The sequence below is a fragment of the Miniopterus schreibersii genome, assembly GCF_964146895.1.
Source record: "Miniopterus schreibersii genome assembly, chromosome: 1".
NCBI classification, from domain to species: Eukaryota; Metazoa; Chordata; class Mammalia; order Chiroptera; family Miniopteridae; genus Miniopterus; species Miniopterus schreibersii.
Genome location: NC_138101.1, coordinates 142,324,795 through 142,351,403, shown reverse-complemented (window position 1 = coordinate 142,351,403; position 26,609 = coordinate 142,324,795). Strand labels below are relative to the sequence as shown.

General features: G+C 40.5%; 1 protein-coding gene across 2 annotated transcripts in view; it reads left to right on the top strand.

Annotated features, from left to right (window-relative positions):
- The window catches only part of GPR176 (G protein-coupled receptor 176), an 83,832-nt gene extending 58,817 nt beyond the window's left edge, over positions 1 to 25,015 (top strand). For both annotated transcript variants that reach the window (XM_081124168.1, XM_081124167.1), the window contains 2 exons: positions 16,569 to 16,821; positions 21,785 to 25,015. In XM_081124168.1, coding sequence (XP_080980294.1) covers positions 16,569 to 16,821; positions 21,785 to 22,907 — 1,376 coding nt within the window. In that variant the 3' untranslated portion in view covers positions 22,908 to 25,015. The remainder of the gene's footprint in view (positions 1 to 16,568; positions 16,822 to 21,784) is intronic.
- The last annotated feature ends 1,594 nt before the right edge of the window (positions 25,016 to 26,609 follow it).

The window sequence follows — 26,609 nt, the reverse complement described above, 5'->3', positions numbered from 1 at the left end:
CCACCTCTCCATTCAGTGTCTTTTCTTCTCTTTATGTTCTCCTTCCCGGACAACGTATCCACATCAGGCCAGGAGCCAAGGGCCTTTCTTCCCACCTTCCCCACCCTGGCTCAGGGTCTCTCATAAAGTTATGGTCAGGATGTTTGCAAGAGCTGCAGTCACCTGAAGGCTTGAGAGGGGCCAGAGGATCTCCTTCCAAGTTGTCAAGAGTCCTCAGTTCCTCATCACTCCAGTCTCTCCATGGGCCTTCTTGAGTTTTCTTAAGATGTGTCATCTAGCTTTCCCCAGAACAGGTGATTCAGAAGAGATTAAGATGGAAGTGGGAATGGCTTTTATGACCTAGCCTTGGAAATCTCACTGCCATTTCTGCTATGTCCTATTGTTTATATAAGTTGGCCCTATTCATTGTGGGAGAGGTTTATACAGGGATATGAATACCAGGAGGCTGGGATCATTGGCTATTTTGGAAGCTGCTTAGGATAAGGGGCCTTTAGATACTGCTTTGTCCAGAAGTCTTAACAATTAGCAAAAATTTCTTTTCTCTATATAAAAGTTACATAGGCATGTCTGGAAACAAGGAAGGTATAGATGATTCTTTTGGTTCCTTCCATGCATATGACTTTATAAAGTCTATTTGGTGTTGTAAATTACCATTTTACTCCTTTTAAAGAATTTCACAGTTCTTTATTAGAAAAGCAACAAGTTTATACGTTATAGCATGTCACTGTTCCTTGATCATTGCGTATATGTTCACTTTTGTTTCTTACCTGGGGTAATATTAAAATTTTTTGGCTAATATTTATTAGCGAGTGTTCTGCCTTTAGCCATGGTATTTGGATGCTTCAACCTTTATAAGAATAATGTCAAGGGAAGACTACTAGAAACTGGGGCTTAATGGAAGGGGACAGATTTTATATTTTATCATATTTATTTCATCCACATTGAATCAGTGACATTGATTACATTGTGAAAGCCAGTAATTTACAGACCTACAAAGTTGAAAAGCAATATTTCACAGGATAGATAATTCTCCCCGTTGCCCTTTGTTTTATAATGGGAAAATAAGAGGTCACATCTTCTCACTGATCTTAGTGCTTTAAATAAGCTAATAGCATTTCATGCTGATTTCATTTTGAACCAGCAAGAAAATTACATGGTAAATAACTCAGTGTTACTCAAATAAACTAATATTAGAGGGAAAAGGCAGGAATTGGAAGCTGATTACTCATGAAATGCTAAAATGTTAGGAGAATTCTCCTCTGTTATCTGTGTCACTGTAGTCACCATAATCACAAATCCTGGAGTCTTAGAACATGATACAAAGCAAAGGAACCTTTTGTCCAGTTTTCACCAGTGTGATTAGTCACCATAATCACAAATCCTGGAGTCTTAGAACATGATACAAAGCAAAGGAACCTTTTGTCCAGTTTTCACCAGTGTGATGATGCAGGCACGGAAGGCCTGGGTTTCCTTAAATGTCACTGGAAAATGCACATACAAAATGAGGCTTAGCATGGGAGATAAGTGGAATTTAAATTATTCTCCATGTCATTTTGCTCTTGATATTTGCCCTTTTTCTCTCCATCCTCTGGTACTACTTGAGGGAGACAGAAGAGGAAAAAGAGAAAAAGAGAAGTGTTAGAATTTGCTTTCTGAAAAGTGTTGTTTCTGCCCACCCACATGTACTTCATTACAGGTGCTTCCAAAATCACGGTTACACCTGCAAGGCCCTTAGATACAGCTTGTCCATTTAGTTCTTGCCTCACAAGGAACCATTTTCCAAGTTTAGGATCTAGACTGAGGTTGTCTCAGTTATCAAGCTCCTTCCTTGTTACCCATGTGCCAGTCTCTTATTTTGCTTGCTTTACTCCACTCCCTCCTCCCTACAGAGCTCTTGCCTCCTCGTATTTTGTCTGGGCATTTTTTCCATTATGTTGTCAGTTGGCCCTGAGGGGCTGTGTGCAAACCTCATCTCTTTTAACACCTCTGTGTTCTGTTCTCAACTTTACTGTGACTTTTCAGATCCAACACTTCCTTCCAGAGCCTTCCCTGCCTTGGCCATCTGTCTTTGGCCCTGTCCTGGATCTGGCTGCCTCCAGCTCTTATCCCATCTGCTGCTCTAGTTCTCCTAGTCCCAGCTCCTCACTCTACAAACACCCCCTGTTGCTGGCCTTCTTACTTGCAGAGATGGGAGAAAGTGGTGAAGGAAGCAAGGAAGTCTACTCTAGAGCAAATTTAACCTCACTGCAGTGGGAGAGTGGTCTGAAATCTGGTAGAAGAATTAGAATACTGTTCCTTGCTCCCCACCCTCTGGCCTCTCCCCTTTCTCCTGCCTCTCTGCCCAAACTCAACTAAAGAAGTAGGATTGGAATGTTAAACTGTTAATTATTGTCATAGTCAGATTGTGCCAGATCATAAGGAGTAAGGGACTCGCATTTCCAAAATCTTATTCCTGTACCTCACATCAGCCGTGCTGGGTCTGGGTCCCCACAGACTGAAGCAGGATTGGGCTCACTTTCCTTTCTTAGACCTCCAATTATCTTACCCATGTGTTCTTTGGAAATATTTCCACCATAATTTTCCCTTTCAGACTGCATAATTACAGTTACGGGAACAGGGAGCAGGATAATAGAGTGTGTGAGTGTTGTGTGTCCATTCACTAGACTAATTATAGTATAGCGTGATGGATCATTGCTGAGTACATGTCCAAGCTGCTCTGATACTGTGTGTTGGCAATGGGCAGATAGTAAACATTCAGCTTGTTGATCAAAGGCAGTTGCCCTCAGTAGATGTACCTGCAAAACTGAGTATACAAAAAACCCAATTCTGATAATTCTTATGAAGTAATATTAAACTTCAGGCTCTTATTTATTCATGTATTGAGGTATATGAAGCAACTTCTAGATATAAAACTGTGGTGCTCATGACAGTTAACAGATCTTTTCAGATAAGGTTCTTTTCTGGCTTCATAATTTACAGTATTTTAGGGGCAAAATAATCCCTCTAGGCTAAATGCAATATGAATGATGCAGGAGATATGGACCCTGCCTTCAAAGATTACATGAGTAATTTAATATAGGAAGGACCTCTTCGTGAGATGGCCTGCATAGTAGATATTTACGACAGTGAACTGCTTGACCTCCACTCAATCAAGAATGGCTTGTTTGGATGAAGATCCAAGGGGAGCATGCCTAATGATGAAGAGAGTTAGAGAACTCATTTCCTCCCTTTCTCTGGAAGCTTTCTCCATACGCCTAATGAGGAGGAAATGGAACCTGTGGTTATTAAAGCATTTCAACACTGTCACAGTTAGTTGAGCCTAGTATCCTGAAACTCTTTCCATAGCTTTTCAAAGAATAATATACCTTTCAGGGAGGTTACTAGACTTAATGTGAGAGATCAAAGAAAGAGAGCAAGGTATATTGGTTTTTATGGAAAAAAAATTGAGTAGTCAAAGAAAGGAGAGTCAGCAACTTCAGACCTTATGCATCTGTGTGTATCTGGCTGTGTGTGTTAAGAGATGTTAGGGATTGAGCTAATTTCAGGGGCTTTATGACTTCCATGAGAGAAGCCCAGTGGCTAAGGTTACTGGGTTCTTTTTGTCTTGATTGTGCTATTCAGGTTGCCTTTGGGGATACCACCATTGCTAAAACATACGTGCTTTTGTTGTAGAGTCACCAAAAACCTCTTGTGTGGCCTCCCAGGAGCTGACTGGAAGAGGCTATTGTTGGAGTCTCTTTATATATTCTTATGCATTGCAAAAGTGAATACTGTTAATAATTTATCTAAATTATTCATTGGGAGCAAGTATTCTAAGGAGAAACCATCCAAGGTTAGATTGGGGATATATATTTCATAAGCTGCTTTTCATTCAAGTAATTATGTAAAATTCACCATGAATTTTAATAGTCTTACTACATAGCTTCTTCCTGCTAATTCAATTCCTGCTTAATTTGAATATCCTGTATCATTTCAGAAAAACCTCTGGAATCAAATTAATTGTAACTAAAATAACATAATTTTCTCATGCTAATAGTGATCAGCCTAAACAGAGTTGGGCAGGTATTGGATAGTTTAATCACAAGTTACAGCAAATTGACACTTCATTAGTGAGGAAGAGGCTCGAATTTTTAGACTGAGAGGAAGAGCACATTGTATTGAAAACCACCAGGCACAGCGCTGGCTACAAGCCGGTCCCACCCCCCACCATTCTTGTTGATGGACATAATTATAATTCTTCTGATACCGGTGACAAAAAAGCTCTACTTACCAGCTAACCAGTGCTTGATTCTTTGGGTAGCTGGGAGATTTACCTGCATATATTTAAAAATATTTTTTAAAAAATCAGAATAAGGTAGAATCTTTTTTAGAACTATCTAAACTTTCCTTTGGAAATATGAACTTTGAAACTCAATTTTTAATGTTGGTGTCCCCTACTCCCAGGTTCACAGAGCTTAATTAACAGTGTCTTTTTTTTTTTTTTTTTAAATCCTCACCCAAGGTTATTTTTTCCATTGCTTTTCAGAGAGAGTGGAAGGGGTGGGGGAGAGAGAGAGAGAGAAACATTGATGTGAGAGAGACACATCGATTGGTTGCCTCCCTCACACACCCGACCAGAGCTGATCCTGCAACCAAGGTACATGCCCTTGGCTAGAATCAAAGCCAGGACCCTTCAGTCATGGGCTGGCACTCTAACCACTGAGCCAAACAGGCTAGGGCAACAGTGTCATTTTTTAACCCTCCAGGCTCCACTTGCCTTCTCTACACTGAGTTCTTCATTCCCCTCTTGTCTTTCCTTCCCTCTCTCTTTTCCTTGCTCTCTCTCTCTCATGAAATGGAGTTCTTTTTGAGGGTTTTGCTTAAGTGGCAGATTTAAGGGTTCAGAGGAAGACATGGATTTGACCCTTAGATGTACAGATTCATTCCATTCCATCAGGATGCTGAAACTTTGGGTGTTAAGTGTGAGGGCAGCCAGAGGTCATATCTTAAAGGGTATTGTTTGATGTGGAGAAGTTTGGATTTGCTGTTTTTTATTGGCAGCAGGGAACTATTGAATGCTTTTGCTAAACTGAGTAAGTCACTTTTGTACCTCTGCACTTCTTTAAAGTGGATTTAATTAATCAATCTCATACTTTTTTCTCTGGCAATTTTTTTTAACCAACTATTTTAAAAAATCAGTATCATAATGAACTACATCTGAATCATACCTGAATAAAATGAACCAGTGCCCTCAGATTTCTAGTAATGGTGGGAAGAAATCAAATATTTTTTTTCCTAATTTGGTTAAAACTCTTAATTGCTCATCTTGTGAACCTACATGCAAAGAGGTGTTTAGTGGCTATTTGTTGGGAAGATGGTGGGTAATGGTTAATGTTTTTTAAGTGTTTTTTTTTAAACAAAGCATAGCTATAGTAATTGTTTTATTATTTGTGACAATTATTTCAAGCTGTTTAGATAGTAGAATTTAAAGTATTATCAGGCAATCATCATTACTTTGAGAATTTTCATTTTTTAAAAATGAAACCATGTCAAGATTATTAATTCCTTTTTTCCCAAATTGAATATTTTATTAACATGGTGATTTGTTGTTGTTTTTTTGTATCATTGATTCCTTTTTTATTTTCTTGACCCTTTGTGATTTTTGATTCACTCTGGTGTTCTAGTAAGAGGTATCATGTTTGCATGCTGCTGTAAGATTTCTGTGGAGTGTTTGCAATGTTTTTTCTAATAGGCTTGATGGAATCTCAGAGCAGGAACCCCATTTGGACAAGAAGAGATATCTTGATTTGAGACCTCTCGTGTGATTCAAGTGAAGGCTGAGCATCCTAGAAAGAAGCAGATCTTGCAGTGGCTCCTGCCTCCCTAGGGAGACAAGGCTTTAGTGAAGTCACTGAATACACATGGCAAGGAGGAGGGGGACAAGTAGTATGACCCACAGGCCAGAGGAGAGAGCTCCAAGTTTGCCACAACCACTGAGATGCCATGGTCCCATCCTGACCCCATGAGACAATCTGCTATGATTCTTCCCAGAGCAGCACCACCCAAGACGCCACTATAGGGTAAAGCTGGGTGATTCCACTTGGCAGACCCCACTGTTCCATTTGGAACTTGAAGGCCAGTCAGTCCTCCCTTGTCTCTCATTTGTGATTGCTTCCAAGTCCCTGGGGTGAGCTGCCCTCTTCTGTATACATGGATGCAGGTTTCTTTTCCTCTCGCTCAACCTCTCACTCTATCTCTGTTAGAACTTTCTTTGGTGCCCTCTGGAACCTTTGTGTAAGAAGTTCCTCTCAGCACTGTTCACATATTACTTGTACTGGCTCATTTAATCCTTACTATGCCCCTAGCACATAGGTTATTATATCCACTTTACAGATGATGAAACAGAGGCATAAAGAAGTTAATTCACGTGTGATCACATAGCTAGTAAGTTATAGAGCTGGGACTTGAATCTAGAGTAAGACTTCAAGGTCTGTGTTCTTAGTCATTAAAATATTCTGCCTCTCCATAGGATGAAAATTTCTCTATACATACAATTTTTCTCAGAAAGGTCCTTCAATCATATTGTCTTTTATTTGCACACAAAAGTGCAACAGAATGCTAATGTGTGCTTGACTAGCTACTTGGAAGACTTCCAAAATCAGGGAATATAGTTTACCACAGAAAAACAACCCCCGCAGACTATGAGCTCATAATTGATTAAAAATCATATAAGGAAAACCATAGGGGAGAACCAGCAGACTGACAAAATTAACATCTAGAACTAGATACAACAGAATAATCTGAAAGAAACCATAAGCATTAAAAATATGATTACGGATTAAAGAAGGAATGGAAGCCATAGTAAAATAACTGGACACTAGGAATAAAGAATAGGTATTTTGAAGTAGACCCAGATACAAATCTCAAAATATGATTACAGTACAGCCGGCGTGGCTCAATGGCTGAGCGTCGACCTAGGATCCAGGAGATCAAGGTTGGATTCCCGGTCAGGGCGCATGCCCGGGTTGGGGGCTCGATCCCCAGTCGGGGGCGTGCAGGAGGCAGCCGGTCAGTGACTGTCATCATTGATGTTTCTCTCTCTCTTCCTCTCCCTTCCTCTCTCTGAAATCAATGAAGACTTTTTTTTAAAGTATGATTTCATTATTTCCAGATGAATTGAGAATAAAATGGAAGGTAGACCGGAGAAATGTCACCCAGTTTGCAGAAGAAGCTAAACTGATGGAAAATATGAATGAGAGGTCAAAAGATGTAACCAACAGAATGAGGTCTAATGAGTGCCAAACGAAGATAATAAAGAGAAAAAGGGGAGCTCAAAATTCCAAGAGACAATGAATAAACACTTCCTAGAAATATAAAAAACAATATCCTAGAATTGAGGAAGCATGTAAAATTCAAAACATTTTAGTGAAATTGCAGAACCTTTTAGCAAGCATATGGGGAGACCATCTCTCTCATGCCTTTGGTGGAGGACCATTTAGCAATATATATAAAAAATGTCCAAGCTGTTTGACCCAGAAATTCTGTTTCTAGGAATTTATTCTCAGTGAATAATCAGTTCAGTTCTCAAAGATTTATATATATAAGGATGTTGATCTCAGCATTGTGTAATCGAGCTGTATTGGAAATAGCTTTAAAAACTCATCAAATGCAATAGATGAAATAAATTAGGACAAGACCATAAAAGCACTGTTGCTTTTGTGTAGCTGTTAAAATGATGATATACATCTATTTTTATTTATTGTCATAGAAAGATGTTTGATATGGTGACAAGATGTAGTTAAAAATTAGTGTGCAGAGTTTTGTCTCACTGGCATAAACAGAAGTCTGTATATGTAAAAATAAGTTTCAAAGGGCAAATAAACCCGTAAACATTATAGATGGTTATTACTGGGTGGTTATTTTTACTTTCTTCTTTATACTTTTATGCATTGTCTGAATTTTAAAACCTTAATAATTGTAAGAAACCATGAGGTGTTTCACTTGAAAAACACACAAACATAAACCCAAAACAAAAATGGTGCCCTGAAGTTCCAGACCTTCAAGTAATTAGAGCAGTCCTGATTGCCCAGGGATAAACTCTGATACACAGTAACTAAAGCTGTAGCCTGGAGAGCAAGACTTGGGGGTCGTATTCTCTTTTGTTCCATCCTGCTTTCTCAGCCTTCTCTGTGCAGCTTTCAGCATGCAACCATACTTTTTAGTTATTTCCTCTTTTTTGTGAAACAAAATATATAGTCCCAATGTACTCTATGGCTACTGCATGAATAAGCTTATTTTTAAAATGGATTAAAGTTAAAATCCTTCTGTTCCTTCTTTTTGGCCAGTGAGAGTGAGCAGCTGGAAGAGATGCGATGAGTCAGTGAGCACTGATAATAAAAAATTGGTCAAAGGATGTCATTCTTTCTTGTGTTTTTCCTCTGGTAGGTAAAGCTATTTCTGTAGCTGTAGCCGACCTTGTGTCTTCAGGTCATGTTGAGAAGCTGAACAGCAGCTCAACACTGATCCTTAACCAGAGAAGGATTTCCTTGGGGCTTTATGGAGACTATCATTACAGCGCAGGGCAACTTGTGTGTTTTTGCCTTCAATTTTGGAAGTTCTCTCTTTATATTTGAAAAAAACAGTGAATACATTGAGGTGCTCAATATAGTAAAGACTGACAGTGAGTGGCTCTGGTGGTGTAGACTGGTTGGACATCAGAATTTACTACTGAGCCCATAACAATAAAGGTTCTCAGACCCTGCAGCGTTCTGATTCAATTGGGCTGAGGCAGAGGGATCTCTGTTTTAAATGCCTCCCAGGGGATCCCGGTAATCATGCAGGTTTAGGAACCAAAGGGTCTGTAGCATGGTGTAGACATAGGAGGTATCTACTACCCCCCCACCCCCATTTTTATATTTCTTGGTGCTCTGTCATCCTTTTTTTCCTTTATCTTTCCCCGTTTTCCACTTTAAATTATTAAACATGTTCTCTTTTGTTTCTTGCTTTTGCAAAGTACTGTGAGTATTTATGAGACTACTAAATGAAGTTGCTGATTTGTGGCCTGGGATCTGGAATCTGACCTAAATAGTGCTTCTGTGTAATTTTATGAGTGTTTTTGTGTCTATGTCTGCCCAAATGTCCTGTAAATACTATTTAATAGTATCTACTGTCCCAAAGATGTTGTCTGGCTTTTGACCTAAATTTATGAGACACATTAAAATGCAAGAAAAACAACCCAATGTCAAGAGACAAAGCAATCAAAGATCCCGACTCAGATATGAGTCAGATATAGAAGTGATCAGATAGAGAATTAAAAAAAAACTATGATAATCCAGGATAATCTCCCTACTTTAAAGTCAGCTGACTGGCAGCCTTAATTCCTCTTTGCCATATAACCTAACGTATTCCCAGTTTCCAGGAATTAGGATATGGACATCTTTGGTGGTGGGGCATTATTTTGTTTACCACACATAACTACATTTAATTCGAATAACAGAAGGAGAAGAGAGAGAGAGAATGGGGCAGAGAAATATTTGAAGAGATATTGGCCAGGAATTATCCAAAAATAATAAAAGACCTCAAACCATAGATCCAAGAAGATCAGAGTCTCCCTAGTCAGGTACACACACACACACACACACACACACACACACACACACACACACACACACTCCTAGACACATGTTCAAACTGCTATAAGCCAAAGTGAAAGAGAAAATCTTGAAGGTAGAGAAAAAAGACACATTACACACAAAGGTAAGATTTATAGCAAACATATTATCAGAAACTTTGAAATCCAGGAGACAATAAAGTGACATCAATCAAGTACTGAGGGAAAAAACCCTCTCAACTAAAAAAATTATACCCAGCAAGCATCTCCTTCAAAAATAAAGGGAAAAGGAGACATTTTCAGACACACTCTGAGAGAATTAATTACTAGCAGACCTACACTACAGGAAATGTTAAGGGAAATTCTTCAGGCAGAAGAACTACCAGGCAGAAACTTGGATATACGCAAAGAAATAAAGCTCTCTAGACACGGTTAAAATGAAAGATAAATGTAAAAGACCTTTCCCCCTTATTTTACTTTAAAAGTTAATTGACTGCAAAAAATTAAAATTTCAGCAATGTATTTTGGTTTATAGTTTATATGAAAGTAAAATGTATGATAGTAGAAGTGCAAAGGTTAAGAGGGAGATCATTATACTACATGTGAAGTAGTATAATAGTATTTGAAAGGAGACTGAGTAATTAAAGATGCATGTAGTAATCAGGGAAGCCACTAAAATGAAGTAGAAATAATAAGCCCACAGTGGAAATAGGACAGAATTCTAAAAAATACTCAATCCAAAATCATGAAGCTGAAGGGGAAAAAGGAACAAAAAATATACGGGACAACTAAGAAACAACTAGCAAGGTGGTGGATATTATTCCAACCATAGCACTAATTACGTGAAATATAAATGATCTTAAATATACCAATTAAAAGAGATTATCAGATCAGTGAAAAAACAAAAGCCAACTATATGCTGTTTATAAGAAAGCCACTTTAAATATAAAGGCATAGGCTAAAAGTCACTCCTATTGTTATCTGGCAGATTGATTAAAAGCATTTCCTAATGTTCATTTTACATAATTCTTTTAACCCAAGAGACCCTTTTCTTGGTTACTTTTTTGGTTGTAAACTGAAGCTAAGAAGAAATTTCGAATTCCATTCTACACAAAGTAGTTTTCTGTTTTTTACCTTCTGTTTTGAATTGGTATTGCCTCACTTGCTTAGACTTTCCTCTTGCATCACATGTGTTTGCTGAATGTAGAAATCCTCTGTAGTCTTTTTAATTCTTGTTAATTCACTTTGGCCTCTCTCTTGGCATAGTCTGAGTTCTTAGGGTTTTCCTTATTATGCAATATATTGCCTCCAGTTTGCTTTTTTCAAGTTTCACTTTTCAGAATGTTTTTTGGAGGTATATTATCTTTCTGTAAAAGCATGGTTATGAATATTTTTTAAAACTGCTGTAAGTCTCTGAGGAAGCTGGTAGTTGTGTTTTGTTTTGTTTGGATTCTCATCTCAGGATATTTTTTGAATTGCTTTTCGGGGAGAGTGGAAGGGAGAAAGGGTGGAGTGGGGATCGAGCCCGTAACCGAGGTACGGCCGGAATCGAACCCAAGACGCTTCAGTCTGCAGGCCGACGCCCTAACCACTAAGACAAAACGGCTAGGGCAAAGCTGGTAGTTTTTAAAGGCTAGTGTATCTGTTTTCTCAGGAGGCTTCTCAGAGGCACACTATTTTCCAAGGCACTTTTGGAATATTTCGTTTTGGTTATTAGTCTCTTTTACACACCAAGATTGTTGCAAAGCCTATGAACCAGTTAAAAAAACAAAAACAACCACAGTCAAAATTTCTTAGAGGCAAATTTAGTTGGAAAAAGCTTGCCTGGTTAGTTCCTCAAGGTTTGTCAAACACTATGTGTGATTTGTTGTTAATTGAAATGACTCTTTCTTCAACATTAGTCATCTTTGAATATCAAGCATACTGTGTGAAGAGAAATCTTTGTCTTTTACATTAGAAAGAATGATAGAGGAACAGCAGTCCCAGGGAGAGCAGATCTGTACCGATGCCCTCACCCTCTCCCTCTTACTTCCCTTGTGGTTTTGTGTGCTGTGTGTACTAACTGGGTTGCTGTGCCCACAGCTCTGGCACAGAATATTGGCACAGAGCCCAGCATTAGAAAGTATAATGGAAATATAAAGGGAGGAAGAATGGGAAGAACTTGAATCTTTTTTTTAAAGGGTTAGAGAGTCTTTTGTGTCACCTCAAGAGGTAAATTATCTTTGAGGAAATGAAGAGGTTTTCTTTTCTTTTCCTTTAAATTTATATTTATTGATCTTAGAGAAAGAAAGGAAGTGTGGCAGGGTATAGTGGTAGTGGAGAGAAACATCAGTTTGTCGTTCCATTCACTTACTCATTCATTGGTTGATTCTTCTATGTGCCCTGACCCTGGATTGAACCCCAAACCTTAGTGTATCAGGATGACCCTCTAACCAACTGAGCTACCCAGCGAGGGCTTTGAATCGTTTCTAAGGGGGATTAGGTGATTTAGAACATGATCTAAAAAATAAAAAGTATCTTACATCTCCTAGGGCAAGGAAAAAATAAATGGGACTACATCAAATTAAAAAGCTTCTGCACAGCAAAAGAAACCATCAACAAAATGCAAATGGAACCCTCTGTATGGGAGAACATATTCTCCAATGATACATCTGATAATGGTTTAATTTCCAAAATGTATAAGGAACTTATACAACTCAATACCAGGAAGACAAACAATGCAATTAAAAAATGGGCAAAGGACCTGAATGGACACTTCTCTAAAGAGAACATACAGATGGCCAATAGACATGAAAAAATGTTCAATTAATCATCAGAGAGATGCAAATTAAAACTACAATGAGGTATCACCTCACATCTGCCAGAATGGCTCCATCAACAAATCAACAAACAACAAGTACTGGTGAGGGTGTGGAGAAAGGGGAGCCCTAGTACACTGCTGGTGGGAATGCTGACTGGTGCAGCCACCGTGGAAAAGAGTATGAAGTTTCGTCAAAAAATTTAAAATGGAACTGCTCTTTGACCCAGCGATCCCAATTCTGGAAATATATCCTAAGAATCCTGAAACACCAATCTGAAAGAATATATGCACCCCTATGTTCATAGCAGCATTATTATAATAGCTAAGATCGGGAAACAGTCCAAGTGCCCGTTCCATTTACACAATGGAATACTATGTGGCTGTAAAAAAGGAGGAGCTCCTATCTTTGCAACACCATGAATGGATCTGGAAATTGTTATACTAAGCAAAATAAGCCAGTCAGAGAAAGACAAGTATCACATGATCTCACGCATATGTGGAATCTAATGAACAAAATAAATTGATGAACGAAATAGGTCCAGAAACATGGATGCATAGAACATACTGACAGATCTCGGGGGGGAGTAGATGGGTAGAGATTAACCAAAGAACATATGTGCATATGTGATAGCGCATGGACACAGACAATAGTGTGGTGAAGGCCTGGGGTGGGGCAGGGGCTGGGTGGAGGGTGGCAAAAGGGGGGACATCTGTAATACTGTCAACAATAAAAATAAATTTATAAAATAACCTTAAAAGAAGTATCTTGAGGTTGATTACTGTGTTACTTAAAATATATACTGAGTTATCCTCAGTGCCTTGTAAAACTGAGGAGACTAGAAAGTACTAATGAGATTAAATGATCAAATATATAACCATCTTGTTTTGTTGTTATGAATATATTTGTGTGTATGCATGTGTGTGTATGCTCATCTGCTTATTTATACATGTGTGTGTACAGACATATACCTTTTTTTATGTGTGACCAATCAGATATTGAGTGTGGGTGCTCCTCTCCTGATATTTGGGTCTAATTCAGGTTCTTAGAGTCAAATGAGTCAGTTTTTAAGTGAGGAGAGAGAGTAGTGGTTTAGAGAATGGAAAGAACATAGCCTTCTATAGCTTCAGGTTCTTAATAGCAAGAGGGATTAGGCTCCAGATGCCACCTAGAGTTTTACAAATAAGTGGAGGTAAAATGTGATTATAAGATTCTCAGGTGTTTCAATAATTACCATTGAAAACAAGTTTCCTTATTCACAAAGTGTGGATGTACTAATAAAATGTACGTTTTTTTTTAAGCAGTGAAAAAGTATGCCTGATGTCTAGAGGGGGGAGAGAAAGCTAGGAGAGCAGAGTACGAAGGTAATGATGGAAATCAGTTTAAGCTTCAACGGCTTCTACTATGTGCCTGAGAGACCCTGGTCCACTGCTGTCCCCTCATTTGTAATGAATTTTCCTGTTTGTTTGGATACTCAAAATGTTTTGTTAAGCATAACCTACCAAACCTTAAAGATTGACAGTAATGAAAGATTGCATTGATTCATAGCAAAGAAAGATTGCCTTTATGGGAAGTCCCCCAGTGGACTGGAGGCCCCCCAATTCTGACAGCTAAAGATACTGTGACACGTGCACTCTCTCCATGGCAAATTTCTTTGAGTAAGCTATTTCATTTTTAGATGGTTACCAGAATTTAAGTCTTGTATGTAAAAATGAAGCGAGGAAAGATGCTTCAGCCAGATTCTAATCTGTGCTTCAGTGGAAAAAGGCTAGAAAAAAGAATTCCCCAAGTCAGTGGGGCTTCAAACACATTATTACTGCTCTGTCACCTTGGTGACAGGAAAGCTTGAGGGGCTGGAGGTGGTAATATTAGTAAAACAGCTCTTCCGCTGAGTAAATGTGTGAATGTGTATATTCATACAGCTGGGTTTATCTCAGTGAGGCAGCTACTGATGTGAGGAAAGTTTGGTAGAGAATTTCTTGGAAGCAGCTGGCCTACTTACCTAAACACAGTGGTTATTTTTTCTACTTTGCCAGGAAGATAAGAGGTAGCTACAGAATATTTTGTTTTAAGAGAGACCCTTGACAGTAAGTTATGTCAGCATCTAAGGTGCAAAGGAAGCTCCTTGCAGTGACTGGCTGTAGCCTTGAACCCTGCTGTCCTCCCGGTACCATCACTCTCCTTCCGAGTGAGGCCAAGCTCTTGGCTCAGTTCACTGGAGTATGTGCACAGGAGGTGGCAGTGTCCTTGGGCCAGGACTGATTGGCCGAGTGGACCTGGCTCTCTCGCCAGGTAAAAGCTCCACCTGTAGAGTAGGCTGCTCTGCAGACCTGAAGACTTGGTCCCTGTGAGCTGTGGGAGCGGTGGGTGGTGGTAATATAAACTCTGTGTAGAGGAGGTGTTTCTAAAACTTTAGTCTGGGGGCCAACTGGATCTGGGGCGCTTGTTACAAATGCAGGTTCCCAGTTTCATACATATTAGCTGTGATTCAGAATGTCTGGTAAAGCGATTCTGGTGCACAGTAAGGTTTGGGAACTACTGACTTAGAATATCCTCACATGTTGTACCTACTACAAACGGTCATCTTACCACAGGGACTTTCGGTTATTGCTTGTCCTTTATCTTACACATTCATTTACTCAACAAATATTTGTTGAATGCCTCTTGTGTGTCAGATACTGAGCAAGACAGTGGAGTTATAACGGTGAACAAAATTGACATGGTTTTTATCCTCATGAAATGGAGGGGAAACAAGTAAACAAATTAATAATTGTGATTACAGCTATGACGGCCACAACAGGATATTATAATAGACTATAATGGAGGGAGGAACAGTAAGTATTTAAAATAAAAAGACTGAATTACATTAAGACTTAGATGAAAAGGAACCAGACATATGAGGAGGATGCTACTCAGTATGAAAAACTTGTGCAAAGGCATTGAGATAGGATCAACTTTGATTCTGTTTAAAGAAGAAAAAAGACCAGAGTGGCTGGTGCCCGGTGAGCCAGGGGAAGGGAGAAGTGAGACCTAGATCACCTAGGCTTTTGAGGACCGAGGGGAGGCGGAACAGATCGAGAGGGGTGGGGAATCTGACGTTTAGTTGGAAATAGTTTGGAGTTGAGAGGAGAGGCCTAGTTTGGGATGTGAATGTGGGAGTCATTAACATTCCAATAGAGAGCCACCCCAATGGGTAGTTAATCTAGGGAGAGGCTGCAGAGAGAGGATAGATAAGGGCCTGGTAAAGAAGGCTAGGATTAGCCAGGACACCAGAGAGGTGGGAAGGTAGGAGGAAAACCAGGAGACTATAGATCGGTAGAAGCCATGCGAGAAGAATGCTCAAAGAGAGCTAGTCAAATTGTCATTTGTGTTAAAGGCCTAGAACAGTGCAGTCCTGAATAGTAGCCACCAGCTGCATGTGGCTATTGAGCACTTGAAATGTGACTCATGCAAATTGAAATGTGCTATACATGTGAAACAAAATACACACCATGTACACCTAAAACTAATACAATGGCAGCTGTCGGTTCAATTTCAATTGAAGAAATGGGCACAAAATTTCAGAGACTGAGTACAAAAACAAGAATGAAAAATAATTCATTACTACTTTTTAAAGTAGTGATTACATGTTGAAATGATTATATTTGGGATATATTAGGTTAAATAAAATACACTATTAAAATTTCACCTGCTTTTCATTTTTTTAAAATGTGGCTTCTAGAAAATTTAAAATTTTATGTGTGGCTTGCGTCCTATTTCTGTTGCAGAGTTTGGTGGTGTGGAAGTCATTCCCAACTTGGTGAGAGTAGACTGAGATTAAGTAATACCTAGCAAATTGTTTATACTCAGAGGAGACTGAATCAGCATCGTATGCTATCAAACAAATGAATAATTATAAGAGCTGTGAAGGGCCACATGACAGAATATGCCTAAATTAAATAACAGAACTCCCTACTAAAAATCGTTCTAGACTTTTTGAGATACACATAAGTGATTTAATAATTCCCCATAAATTGACAATATAATATGTAAGTATTTACATTGAATCCTTTAAAATCAACTCTAAAATGTGATTTTCAGTCTTTTTTAACCTGTATTTTCTTTCCTTTTTTGTCTTCTTTCTTTTTATTTAAAATTTATTTTTATTTTTATTTATTTATTTATTTTGCATATCTGGCCAGGAAACTTCATGGTGTTATGGTCAACTTGCCGCACAACCGTGTTCAAATCTGTCACCAACAGGTTCATTAAAAACCTGGCCTGCTCGGGGATTTGTGCCAGCCTGGTCTGCGTGCCCTTCGACATCGTCCTCAGCACCAGTCCTCACTGCTGCTGGTGGATCTACACCATGCTCTTCTGCAAGGTCGTCAAATTTTTGCACAAAGTCTTCTGCTCTGTGACTATCCTCAGCTTCCCTGCCATTGCCTTGGACAGGTAAGGTCAGGTAGCCAGAGGCTCAATTTTTTTTTAAGCATATTGAAATATTAGTATCACCAAGCAAATGGGAAATAGTCATTATTCCACTTCTTAGTCAGCTTGTGGTCGACAGAAAGAGAATGAATAGCCAGAGCAGATGCGTCACACAAGACAGGTGGATTAACAGCAGCTACGGAAAATAGGGCCATCTGAAAAAGATGCAACATTGGGGGTCATATCATGAGGATACTAGGGCAGAGCTACTGGGTCATGGGGTAGCTTCAGCTTGGTTGGAATTGGTGGTATTTGGGTTGCAGTTTGCAGTAGATTGGCACATTTGATTGACAACTCTGCAATTAGGGCTTTTTGATGTAGGATGAACACATTGCTGGAAGAATAAGAGAATAATTCAGTGGTTATTTAACAAAAGGTCAGATAGTCCAGTTGGACCTGGCCAGATGATACCAGAATTCCTTTGGAGGATTTACTTCCAAGGCCTTATATTGTGATGGTTTTTTTCTCTTCCCATCCTCTTTGGGAGGATGTTCATTTGGAAATGAATCTTGTATCTTAGCTACTACCATCATACCTAATTTAATAAAATGTATCAAAGTGTAAAGATCTCAGTAATCAACAGCTTCCTGCCTTTTTCCTTTGTTGCTAGCATGTCACAAATATAGTTGGGATAATAATACATTTTAGAGAATAGAATTAAATAAGCAAGCAAGAGTTGAAAAGTATTTTGTGCCCATGAGTACTTTTGATTTCAACATTTGCAGAGAGGAAAAGTTGCTGAAGGGATAACGTGAGCTCTTCTGACTTTATACCTTATGATAAATTTAACGACATTTTAGGTGAATTTGGAATTTTTAAACTTTTTTCCATTCAAAACATACTTAATACCTTAATGACCTGTGAGGGTATGGATTGTTGAACTGATTTTTGGAGTCATGTCTGCCTCTCAGGCCTGGAACCCTGATTTCATTGGCTGCCTAGTGTCATCCGCGTAGAGGGACACAGTCACACAAAGCCCCTGCATACTAGGAGAAGTAGTTGGCTTACGAGAGGGGACTCTGGAGCCAGAACTCTACCTACATGCTTTCTTGGTGGGAGGCTTTGGGCAAAGTGGCTTAACCTTTCTGAGCCTCAGTTTCCTCAGCAGTAGGAAGAATTAAATGAATTATTTGTGGCCTATGCTTGGATAGATTGCATGAATATTTACCTCTCTTTCTCTAGGCTTTGCTTCTTATTGGCACATTGTTCCTTAGATATACCTTCTGCAGTCACTTACCACCAGATCTTGCTGGGAGCCACTCTAGCTCTTTGGAATTTCCTCACTAGAAACTCACCATCCACAGGGGCAGACTAGTCAGGTGGCAAATCCAAGTGACATGGGCCAGGCTAGAGTTGTGTGTCTGCAGTCATGTTCATTGGGGTCATTTACTTAGCAGATGCAGCTAATAGTTGCTTTGTGGCTATCTAAATTTAGTGGGCAGGACTCTATTTTCTTAAAAGAGAAATTAGAAATGTAGAATTCTATCATTTTTAAATGTTTGCAGTTAATTTGCATTCAAAAAATATTATGTGGACTCTTCAAATTCCTTCAGCAAACTAAATGTGCAGCATGCAATGCCAGTTTGTCATGATTGCTCTACAGTAACTTTGCATGTCTCTTCCATACTCAACAAGAGGGCTTTGACTATCTGGAAAGAGCCATGGCACAGTACTGGAATATAACAGTGAAAAGTCAAAGTGAAAAGTCAAGTTACAAATTATATCCTGGTGGTGTAATTGCAGCCCTAATGAATCTTGTGTTGAACTCATTCTGTGTTTATAGCAGGTGTCCTTCAAGCTGCCCCTTGTTCTACCAGCTTAGTGAGGTATTATGTCTTTAGACCGCATTGTGGACTTTTCTGAAAGTTCTTTTAAAAACTTTTATTTTGAAGAATAGTTTATTGATTTTTTTCCTTAGAGAGAGGGGAAGGGAGAGGGAGAGAGAAAGAGAAACACCGATGTGAGAGCACATCGATCCATTGGCTGTCTCCGGCACCCCCCACCCGGGATCAAGCCCGCAACCCTGGCATGTGCCCTTCACCAGGAACTGAACTGGCAACCTCCCGGTGCACGAGATGACGTCTAACCAACTGAGCTGCACCAGCCAGAGCTAAAAGCATTTTTACTGAGATATAATTATGTATCACAAAATTCATCCATTTTCAGTGTACAAGTCAATGAATTTTAGTATCTTTATAGAATTGTGCAGCCCTCGCCGTAATTGAACTTTAGAACAGATTCATCATCCTCAAAAGAAGCCTCATGCTCATTACACACCACTCCCACCCCCAGACCTAGGCAGCCACTAATCTACTTTCTGTCTCTGTGTGTTTGCTATTTAGGGCATTTCATGTAAGTGGAATCATACAATATGTATATTTTATGTCTGGCTTCTTTTACACAGCATGATGTTTTCAAGGTTCCGTGTTGTAGCATGTATTAGTACTTCATTCCCTTTTTCTTCTAGTTTTATTGAGATATAATTGGCATATAGCCCTTATGAGTTTAAGGTGTACAGTGTAAAGGATCACATATGTTGTGAACTGATTGCCACAGTAAGTTTGGTTAACATCCATCATCTCATATAGATTTAAAAAAAGAACAGTTTTTTCCTTTGTAATGAGAACTCTTAGGAGTAGGAGACATCTACTCTCCTAACAACTTTCTTCATTCTTTTTTATTGCTGAGTAATAGTCTATTGTATGGCTCTACCACATTTTGTTTATCCATTTATTAGTTGATTGTCAGGTTGTTTATATTTTTTGGCTATTGTGAATAAAGCTGCTATGAATCCTGAAAGTGTTTTAAAAATAGGATTCAGCAAGAGTGGGAACACATTATTTTGAACACTTTTCTGTTACACCTGGAATTAATACTGTGGGTTATTTCAGGGCCCTTGGTCTTAGAGAGGAAAACATGCTAACAATAAGAAATCCTTATTTTCTTTCCATCAGAAAAGCTACTGTATGTTTGCCATTATTTTTTTTAAAAGGTAAACAGGTCCTTTTATAGAAAAATAAGGCTGGTAGGTTCCTTTTTTGTTATTCAGAGATACACATTACCCATAAGCTTAGGTATGGTGTGCTGAAGGTAAAGGAAAGACAGTTCTTTCTCTCACTTCTTTCTCAGATACTTGTTTCATCGCACTGAGTCAGCAAGTTAACTGGGAGCCACCTATACTTCCTGCGTTGTTTTCTAGAGGCGTACACTAACAAAATTATTTATAATGAGCCTGTGTGCTTGCATTGCAATCTTTTCCCCAGTACATAATGGAAGCAAAAATGACTGGAAGCCTGGGTTTGTTATCTGCCAATTAGCAAATAGGAACCAGAGACGGTGGACTCCTGGGCATGTGTTCATGTGTGGGTGCAGGCCATCACATTGGATTTATAGAGCTGTGGTTAGAAACCTTTATCTGTATTCAGAGAAATAAAATTGAGAGCATGCATAACTTACGTATTTTTTTTCCTTTTTTCCCCTCCCAGAAAGAGGTCTAGAACACATTCCATCGTCTCCATGCATCTCTGGTCATCCGTGGTCATGTTGTGTTTGCATCGTATCTCCCTCAGCTGGAGCACTCTCCCTCAGCTTGTCCCCTGCCAGACTCCACCACAGTGCCACCTTCTCTTGACATTTCCCCAGGTGCTCCCTTTCCCTACCTCCTTCGTGCATACCTCTAATAGAGCCGTCATCTCCTCACCTATAATTGTTTGTTTGCATGCCTTTCACCCCATTAATGTCAAAAACATTCCTCTATGGCTTTTCTCCTTTGTAACTCAGTGCCTGGCACATAGGTGGTGCTCAGAAATCCTTGTGACAGGAAAGCATGCATGCTCACCTGGCCCCATGAGTGAATGAATGTTAATAGGGTTGTAAGGTCGACTCCAGCATTAGCTGACGGCAGTGATGAGGGCAGAGCTAATCTCCGATAATCACCACATCTCCTGTGGCTAGTGGCAGCCCTTTCAAGATAGATGTAGCTCTAGGGTCTGAAGAACGACTCAGTTCTGCCAAACCACTGCTGATGTGGGAACAAGTTACAGTGGTACCTTGGTTTTCGAGTGTAATCCGTTCCGGACAACTGTTCGAGTTCTGAAACGTTTGAAAACTGAGGGATCCACAGCCGACAGCTGGGCCTCAGGATCTTGCCCTCAGCAGAAACCATGTGGCATGTTTGACTTCCGAGGCGTGTTGGAAAACTGAAGCATTTGCTTCCAGGTTTATGGCATTCATAAACCAAAATGTTCATCAACGGAGACGTTCGAAAACCGAGGTACCGCTGTACTTTTGGAATTCTGATTAGGTGATTATGGAATAATCAAGTTAAACTTGAAGGAAAAAGGTTTTATTGTGCAGGCATTTTAGACCCATTAATTGCTCATAGGGTTACTAAGTGATTATCGTGGGAACAATAGCTATTGAGCAGGCATAATTTTTGTCAGTTGGTTTTATGGAGGGACTTTGTCCATCCTTCATATTGGGTTCTGCCCTGAGCAGCTTATAAGGTTAATATATCCATCCATATACTGTGGCATGAGTCTGCTTTGGAAATGTGTGCAGACATTTCTTTCTGTTAGTGGCTTTGAAAATTGCTTTAAATCTTTTTTGGCTTATGTAAAATTTTTTATAAATTACCCTTACATTGAAAAATAGATGTCTTTACGGCAGGTGGACACATCCTTTATATTGAGAGCACTCTTTGGGATTTAATCTTGGTGGCAATAATTATAAAGCTAGTTATGAATTGTACAGCAAAGTCCTCAAAACTTAATGTCTCTTCCCAGTGGTTCCCCAGTGGTTCCCTTTCTTAGGCAGAATAAAAAAACTTGATCCTTTCTCCCATCTCTCCTACTTTTAGTTATATAGATTCCCCTAATTTAAAGCTTATCTTCTGCTGTGAAATATATTTTGTGTGTGCATTTTGCAGGTACTACTCAGTTCTCTATCCGCTGGAGAGAAAAATTTCTGATGCCAAGTCCCGTGAACTGGTGATGTACATCTGGGCCCATGCAGTGGTGGCCAGCATTCCAGTGTTTGCAGTGACCAATGTGGCTGACATCTACGCCATGTCCACCTGCACTGAAGTTTGGAGCAACTCCTTGGGCCACCTGGTGTACGTTCTGGTCTATAACATCACCACGGTCATTGTGCCTGTGGCTGTGGTCTTCCTCTTCTTGATACTGATCCGTCGGGCCCTGAGTGCCAGCCAGAAGAAGAAGGTCATCATCGCGGCGCTCCGGACCCCACAGAACACCATCTCCATCCCCTATGCCTCCCAGCGGGAGGCCGAGCTGCACGCCACCCTGCTCTCAATGGTGATGGTCTTCATCTTATGCAGCGTGCCCTACGCTACGCTGGTCGTCTACCAGACTGTGCTCAATGTCCCTGACACTTCCATCTTCTTGCTGCTCACTGCCATTTGGCTGCCTAAAGTCTCTCTGCTGGCGAACCCTGTGCTCTTTCTTACTGTGAACAAATCTGTCCGCAAGTGCTTGGTAGGGACCTTGGTACAGCTGCACCACCGGTACAGTCGCCGTAACGTGGTGAGTGCGGGGAGTGGGCTGGCTGATGCCAGCCTGGAGCCCAGCGTGCGCTCAGGAAGCCAGCTCCTGGAGATGTTCCACATCGGGCAGCAGCAGATCTTTAAGCCCACAGAGGATGAAGAAGAGAGTGAAGCCAAGTACACTGGCTCTGCTGACCTCCAGGCCAAGGAGATCCTTAGCACCTGCCTGGAGGGAGAGCAGGGGCCACAGTTTGCACACCCTGTGTCACCCCCAGGCACAGTGGACTCTATATCCCAGGTGGCACCAGCAGCCCCTATGGAACCTGAGACATTCCCTGGCAAGTACTCCCTGCAATTTGGTTTTGGTCCTTTTGAGTTGCCTCCCCAGTGGCTCTCAGAGACCCGAAATAGCAAAAAGAGGCTGCTTCCTCCCTTGGGTAACACCCCAGAAGAGCTGATCCAGACAAAGATAACCAAGGTAGGCAGGGTAGAGCGGAAAATGAGCAGAAACAATAAAGTGAGCATTTTCCCAAAGGTGGATTCCTAGCAAGGATTGAAAATCCTTGGAAGCAGCAGGGAGCTCCCCTACTCTGGCCCGCCCTTCACTGTGGCCCTGTGATTTGTGTGATCTTATTGCAACCCAGGATCGGTTGGCTTCCTATCTGGGCCAAATGCTTTAGAATGAGAGGGAAATCTATATAAAATCAATGTCTTCTTTATTGAGGGACTTTATATATTTATCTCACAGACCCACATCCTTAGTAAAATTTGTGTTCCTCTCTGTGGAGACAAAAGCTGGGCACTGTGGATCGGGTCTTGGGGTGGGTATCCCATGTGTATTTCTTGGGGATCCTCAGTTCTCTGAGTCCAGCAGAGAATACACGGAGGGAAGAGCGTTCATGAGCTCACAGGGAGAGGCCACTCCAAGGGAAGCCCAGGATATGGGTGGAGCAGTGTGCCTATTTATCGACTGAAATATGACAAATATATTTAAAATGTTTAATACCCCTCTGTTTCTTCAGGGAAGATAGGGACTTGGCATTTGATGCCCTTTCTTTGGAAGGCCTGATCATGTCTCTCAGCTTCTTCCATTGCCTGTTGTCCCTTTCACTGGGACATGGATAGGGAATGGCTCTTCTGCCCCATTGGACAGACAGGCAGTAGATGTGCCTGGCTGTAAGGGAGATATTCTGCCCTTGATTGTCCTGACCTTCTCTGGCACCACTAAGGCCTCAGAAAGACATGTCTGTAGTTTTGGTTGGAAAACACTGCAAGCTCTTTACTATGTCTTTGCCCCTTGAATTATGTTTTTTGTGTGTGTTTTTTTCAACAAATGAGAGAGAAGCTTAGAGGTAGAGAAGAGAGACCGTGTCCACACGCTGTAATCTTTTCTCTTCCCACTTGATCTCACCTGAAATGTGCTGCATAGCAGTCATTTGGAGTAAAGTATATTGAAAAAAATTATCTCATGCAAACTTTTGGAATTTAGAGGTAATTTTAAAATGCAAAGTTAATGTAAACTGGGTCCCCTGGAAACATCAAGCTAAAACTACTTGATTGGGAAAGGTGATTCTGTCCAAAAGAGTGGGAAAAGGCTGAAAAAAATGGCTCTGTTCTGAGGAAGACTCCAGTCACAGGCTGGCCAGTCTCAGTTTCAATCTGTGTGCAACTGTGGTTTCTCCCTTTATTTTGGACACAAACGAGGAACAGAACAGGAAGAAATAATTAATCATAAAATGCCAAGGCAACATGGAGCCCAGGTGAGCTCTACTGCCTCTTTCCCAGTGAAGTTTTAGCAGGAGCCAGAGTGGATAGAAGAGGGAGGACAGTGTCCTCATTAGACCTGGGGGGCTCTCACAGGCAATTCAAGTCCACTCGAGCATTTCACCAGGCTGAATTCAAACCACAGATGACACTTTGCTCTTACTGAGTGCAAATCAAGTGCCAGCCCTTCTCTCTAGGGCGTTTTGTTTTTGTTAGTAGTGCGTAAGGGAGCCCATCCAGTGCCTTGAGCAAGCTTGAGGGGAAGTGGGCCTTCTCACCGCGTCCTGAAGGCAGTGATTCTTGTGTATCCCTTCCTCAAACCATACTGGTCCTTGTCCCTCAGAAGAAACTTAGTCTGTGTGTAAGGAGTCTCCTTTTCTTGTCCTCTCCTGAGTGTGATGTCTTATAATTCCTGAATGTGAACCCAAAGACCCTTCCCCTGCAGAAGGAGTGCCTTCCTCTGTGTGTTTTGTCTCCTGGAAGCGCGTGCTCACAGCAGAAACCGGGACTGCCACTCCCTTCCCTGGTGCCTCTTGTCCCCTGGACCCTGTGTGCATGCCATCCGTAGCTCCTTGCCCTCATAGTTAATATGTGGCCCTTCAAGCTTATCTTTCAAATTCTTCACCACTGTTACGACTTTCATCAAGGGGAAACATAATCTGTCAGAATATTGTGTCTACTTTAGAAGAATCTTCAAATGTGGCCACTTTGGTTTGTTCTGATAATATGTATGTACAACTGAATAAATTCTGATGAGGCAGAATTTGGTAGGTATTTCTTCTGTATGTTTGAAGCAGATGTCTGGCTTCTAACAGGTCACTGCCAGGTGTATTTCTATACTCTTTGAAGAATTACATTTTAATAAAAAATTGAAAAGCAGTTTCTGAACTCAAAAAAGATTGTATGAGCTGTGTGTTTTTTGTTTTTTCTGTTCCCTCAAGTGACAGTTACTATCTGAACTTCTGTCTTCCTATATGATCTCAAATGAAAAGTATTCATTTTCCCCCATAAATGCAGATGCACCTACATGCAGAAAATGTAGCATTTTCTTGTATTGCAAATTTAAAAATGAATTCCAGAAGGAGAAAATGCAGCGTTTAAATGAATGTCACAAACATGTGTTCCAGATTGAATTGGTGGAAAGACTGCTCCCTCTCCAGGGAGAGGAGCACAGCCATCATCCTCCCGCAGGTGCTGGGGTCGATAGCACAGGGTTAGGACCGTGGGTTCTGAGGCCAGATGGCCCATCTTTGAGACCTTGGTTTTCTCTCTATAAATGTGAGATAATCAGTGTCAGAAGTCTTTTGCCCCAGTTCACATACTTTACCTCTGATTTGAGCCATATCTTCAGTGGGCCATTACTGGCTGCATCCACTCACTTCCCTGAGAGCAGTCAAGGCCTAGCTGCTTTGCTTTCTGCCCTGTGAGAACTCCCTCGCTCCTGGGTAACCCCTGACTAGTGGGGCATGGGAACCAGTGGGTAAATGGCCCTGCTTCCTGTCCTGCTAGGCAATTGTGAGAGGCATTTGTCCATATCTCAGCGGCAAAATTAAGTCCCTGTTGCCCACAATGGTATTTCAATATTATCCTTTTTTTTAAAAAAAAAAAAAAATGTTTTTATTGATTTTAGAGAGAGAGGAAAGGAGAGGGAGAGATAGAAACATGGATGAGAGAAAAACATCTGTTGGCTGCCTCCTGCATGCCCCTTACTGGGGATTGAGCTCGAAACCAAAACTCTACCACATAAAGCCTTTGTCTCAAGTTCTGTTTTCAGGGGAATCCAAGTGAGACAATAATATACCTCCTGGGGCAATTGTGAGGATTAAATGGGATGATCTGTTTTAACATGATGTCTGGTACAAAGTAAAGATCTATCAGTATTAGTGCGTATACACTGTTTTTTTAAAAAGTGGTTAGAGGGCTTAATTGGAATATTTTTCAGAAAATTATATTAAACTGGTGTTTTCACCAGTCACCCTAATATTAATTAATATTCAGAATGATGATATTATGAGGCAGTACACAATGCCAAAGGACTGTTTGAATCCGTGAAGAGAAAATAACTGTATAAGCTAGAATGTTTTTTAAATAAACGATTCTCACTTTTTAAAAAAAGTGGGGAATGTAAAAAGAATGTTCGACTTTGTTGTAAACCTATAAGGCAGATTGTGAATAGGACTGAGCATAATTTACTATATTGGTGAAGTAAGAGGCAAGTGGAGTAATTAAAGACAGATATACAAGTCAAAGTGGCCCTATCCATGGAAAAGGAACTGTAAGTTAATCACTTGGTGTGCTAAATTACATCAGGAGCTCAGGCACAAGTTTGATTCAACTGGAGAGGGGAACGGCTGCTCCATCTCATCTCTGGGAGTTCGGAGCTTTTGGCAGCCCTGCACCACGGTGAGGCGGCTCAGTGTGCACATGGCTGGTGCTGGGTGCTGGAAACAGTGATGTACAGAGAGAAACGATGCTTGTTCTTCTC